This window comes from Carassius carassius, chromosome 20 (genome assembly GCF_963082965.1).
Source record: "Carassius carassius chromosome 20, fCarCar2.1, whole genome shotgun sequence".
NCBI lineage: Eukaryota > Metazoa > Chordata > Actinopteri > Cypriniformes > Cyprinidae > Carassius > Carassius carassius.
In genome coordinates, this window is record NC_081774.1 from 5886448 (window position 1) to 5890916 (window position 4469).

Consider the following 4469-nt stretch of genomic DNA (forward strand, 5'->3'; position numbering starts at 1 on the left):
AATGAACATTTGCATTACTTTGTCTAGAATAAAATAGAAAAGGAGTTCAGACACTGCAGATGTGATGAAGTGCATTCGTGTATAATATATTTTAAATCAGAATTTGTTTTAGGATCTTCTCAGTTTTAAATTTTTAATTTGTTTTTATTTTTTAACGAAGCAAATGACACTACTGTACTGCAAATGACAAGTCATACATTATTCATACTGTACATTTTAATGTAAAGTCTTTATGTTGAGGAAAAACGTTCATCTACATGTTTAGCTATAGGTACACTTTTTAACTTTATCTTTCTTTTTTATTATTATTTTTAAGATATAATCTATTCTTAAATTAGTAACTCCATTTTTCACTATTTTGTTTTCTTTTTGCATCTGCAGAGTTTGTTTTGCATTTGATTTTGAATGATATTTACCAGCACTAATAAAGTTTTGTGTCTAAACCAGTAATTTCAGTGATCACACACTTGTGATAGTATCACAAAATGTGACAGATTTAGCTGACCTACTAATATTTAACTTGAAACACCTTGATTTTCCCCCAGTCTTCCACCACTCAGTGACGCTGCTGCGTGGTCCACAAATTCCCCTCATGAACAGCTATATATGTAGCTTTTGGGGATGCCAGATAATGTGGACTAGGAGAGCTCTACTTCATCTTCATCATCACCACCATCAACACTTCTGCTGCTGTCCGCACAACTATCATCAACTTGTTGAATACTTTTGATCAATTTCATTTTTCTTTCATCGCCTGTAAGTGTCTTGTTTCCCTCCCATGATGAGCAGACTCGTCCTGACGTCATCTGTGCTGCTGCTGTTGCTGTGTGTCTGGGTCAGCTTGAGTCAAAGCAGTAAGTAAAACGAATTTTTTTCAGACAGTCTCTTTGGTTTCAAGTGATTCTCAGTGCTTTAAATTCCCAAGGCTGCTCTTGACATGTGACCACGTGCATTTTAATACATTTAGGATTGGGATGATCACATTCGTCATATAGCTGAGATGCTGCCATGCTTAATAATCAGACATTTTGCAGAGTGATATGATGGGTTTATGTCTTAATTCAGTGACAAATTGAATATAACTGATTAAAGCAATTTCTTTCAAAATCATTTGAACTAATTTAATATCTATAGTTTAATCATGTTCATACTTAATTTAATACATTTAACTGCTTTCACAATGAACAGACTCATACTGATCCTAAACTATTTCAATGAATTAATTTTTAAAATATGATTTATAAATAAAATGAAACAAATGCTGATAGTTAAAAATGTAAGTGTCATTGAAATATATGAACTGAGGATTTGTCATGTGTTAAGGTCCGGTGAGGTGCTGTACCAAGTATTCATCACAGCCTTTTCCTGTCCTCCGACTGAAAGACTTCACCCGGCAGGACGCCACCATGACCTGCAATTTAGAGGCTGTCATGTGAGGAACAACACTGGTTTCATCTTAGATTAGAATTAGTAATATCTGCAGTATTTAATCTAGAACATTCTCTCTCCTGTAGTTTCACTACGGTGAAGAACAGACAGGTCTGTGCCAACCCTGATGATCTATGGGTTAAGAACGCCATGTTGCATATCCAGTGAGTTCAGTGTTACATGCACTTAAATTTATGTGTTAAAACAGTGTAGCTAAATGTAACCTGCGTCCTGAATATTACTGATGTAATTGCAAATGTACAGTAGCGCTGACCAGTTTAAGGTTTTGCTATGTGCAAACATTTATTTATTTATTTTTTTATTTCTTTGTCTCCTTATAATGAATATACGGGTAAATATGGATGTTCTGAAGGTAAAACTTGAGAAGCCTCTCATAACAGTTCTATTTTGTATCTTACAGGGAAAAAAAAGGAAGATCATCAAATCGTTCTAAAACTGCCTAAATCAACATTAATATTAAAACATAAATTAATAAATGGTTTTGATAGAAACAATGTGTCATTTTGTTTTGTTGCTATTGTTTTAATAAGTTTTGTAATTCTTATAAGGTTTACTTAGTATTTTCCTAATGCTTGCAATAGGCTGCTCTACAACAGTTTAAAACAAATTTTCAGCAGTAAACCTGGGCAAGACAGAAATATTTAACTCCTTTGGCAGCAATGACAACAATTCCTTTAGTTGGCGTTATATAGCCTAAAAGTTTGAGAGGACACAGTAGGCAGTATGTGCCCACTTGCCAGTAGACTAAACAACAGCCCCAAAATACACATAACCTTAAATGTTTTATTTTCATTTTTTATGATTGACTATTTATTTGTTGCTTGCAAAAGCATCAGTGTGTTGTCATGAACTGAGCTTTTATATCTAATGAACTTTAGCATGTGCCATCCACCAGTCACCAAGCTGATCACAAGCTTTCAAAGCTAAAGACAAAAAAAAAAGCCTAAAACTGGATAGACTATGACAAAATTTGGGATTGAGCATGAGGATTGATGATGAACTTGTTTACCGTGAGCTTGGGGCATTCGTGATTCTTGAGAATTGCTAAAGTCATCATGTTTGCAAACAGCCATAACCCTTAATGTCATTTCCTTTGTTTTATCAGAATCAGAATCAGAATGAGCTTTATTGCCAGGTATGTTTACACATACGAGGAATTTGTTTTCGTGACAGAAGCTCCGCAGTACAACAGAATGACAGCGACAGAACATAAAACACATAATAAAAGAATATAAAAGTACAAAAAATACAAATAAGTAGATAAGGAATGACAATATACAAATTGACAATTGTAGGCAGGTATATTACAAAAATGCAGTTATGTATGTACATGTATATTATGTGCAAAATTTAAGTGTATACTAAGTATGTGTGTTAGATAAATTAAGTGTATGTGTATATAAATAGAAAGTGTAGTGTGTTCAGTGTGTATCAGCTGTTCATAAGATGGATTGCCTGAGGGAAGAAACTGTACATGTGTCTGGTCGTTCTGGTGCTCAGTGCTCTGTAGCGTCGACCAGATGGCAACAGTTCAAAGAGGGAGTGTGCTGTATGTGAGGGGTCCAGAGTGATTTTAACAGCCCTTTTGCTCACTCTGGATAAGTACAGTTCTTGAATAGATGGGAGAGTTGAATCAATGATTCGCTCAACAGTCCGGACTACCCTCTGTAGTCTTCTAAGGTCAGATTTAGAAGCTGAGCTGAACCAGACAATGGTTTCGATGATGGTGGAGTAGAACTGTTTCAGCAGCTCCTGTGGCAGGTTAAACTTCCTCAGCTGGTGAAGGAAGTACAACCTCTGCTGGGCCTTTTTCACAATGGAGTCAATGTGAATGTCCCACTTCAGGTCCTGAGAGATAGTGGTGCCCAGGAACCTGAATGACTCCACTGCAGTCACAGTGCTGTTCATGATGGTGAGTGGGGGGAGTGCAGGGGGGTTTCTCCTGAAGTCCACGATCATCTCCACTGTTTTGAGCGTGTTAAGCTCCAGGTTGTTGAGAGTGCACCAGACAGCCAGCTCTTTAACCTCCTGTCTGTAAGCAGACTCGTCACCGTCCTGAATGAGGCCGATGAGTGTGGTGTCATCTGCAAACTTCAGGAGCTTGACAGAGGGGTCCTTAGATGTGCAGTCATTAGTGTACAGGGAGAAGAGCAGTGGGGAGAGAACGCAGCCCTGGGGAGCTCCGGTGCTGATTGTACGGGCGCTGGATGTGTATTTTCCCAGCCTCACTAGCTGCTGCCTGTCTGTCAGGAAGCTGTTGATCCACTGACAGATGGAGATGGGCACGGAGAGCTGAGTTAGTTTGGGCAGGAGGAGGTTTGGCATGATCGTGTTAAAAGCCGAGCTGAAGTCCACAAACAGAATCCTCACATAGGTCCCCGGTCTGTCTAGGTGTTGCAGAACATAATGCAGTCCAATGTTTACTGCGTCGTCCACAGACCTGTTTGCTCTGTAGGCAAACTGAAGAGGATCCAGCAAGGGTCCAGTGATGTCCTTCAGGTGAGCCAGCACCAGTTTTTCAAATGACTTCATGACTACGGATGTTAAAGCCACAGGCCTGTAGTCATTTAGTCCTGTAATTTTGGGTTTCTTTGGGATGGGGATGATGGTGGAGAGTTTGAAGCATGAAGGGACTTCGCACAGCTCCAGCGATCTGTTGAAGATCTTTGTGAAGATGGGGGCCAGCTGGTCAGCACAGGATTTCAGACAGGCTGGTGTAACACAATCTGGGCCTGGAGCTTTTTTCCTTTTCTGCTTCCAGAAGACCTGGCGCACCGCATCCTCGCTGATCTGTATTGCAGGTGTGGGGGAGAGGGGGGATGCAGGAGGTGTGAATGGTGAGAGTGCTTGATTGTTGGGTGAGGCATTCAGGGTTGGTTGCAGGAGTTGTTATTGGTGTGAACGGTTGTGTGGAGAGGTGTTCAGGGCAGGTGATGGGTGTTCTTTCAAACCTGCAGTAAAACTCGTTCAGATCGTCTGCCAGTCGTTGATTCTCCACAGTGCTGGGGGGTGGTGTCTTG

General features: G+C 39.7%; 1 protein-coding gene across 1 annotated transcript; it reads left to right on the forward strand.

The window, feature by feature from the left end:
• The first annotated feature begins 556 nt into the window (after nt 1–556).
• On the forward strand, nt 557–1943 carry ccl20a.4 (chemokine (C-C motif) ligand 20a, duplicate 4). The gene is made up of 4 exons (XM_059501365.1): nt 557–854; nt 1324–1432; nt 1515–1592; nt 1850–1943. The coding sequence occupies exons 1-4, from the start codon at nt 779–781 to the stop codon at nt 1890–1892; spliced, it is 306 nt and encodes a 101-aa protein (XP_059357348.1). The 5' UTR covers nt 557–778; the 3' UTR covers nt 1893–1943.
• Nucleotides 1944–4469: the final 2526 nt, after the last annotated feature.

What these genes read in the sequence shown, in the direction of transcription:
- ccl20a.4 (XM_059501365.1), top strand. Translation starts at nt 779, where the DNA reads ATGATGAGCAGACTCGTCCTGACGTCATCTGTGCTGCTGCTGTTGCTG. An exon ending in TGCAATTTAGAGGCTGTCAT is followed by an intron (nt 1,433 to 1,514) that starts GTGAGGAACAAC and finishes TCTCTCCTGTAG; the next exon opens with TTTCACTACGGTGAAGAACA. An exon ending in AACGCCATGTTGCATATCCA is followed by an intron (nt 1,593 to 1,849) that starts GTGAGTTCAGTG and finishes TGTATCTTACAG; the next exon opens with GGAAAAAAAAGGAAGATCAT.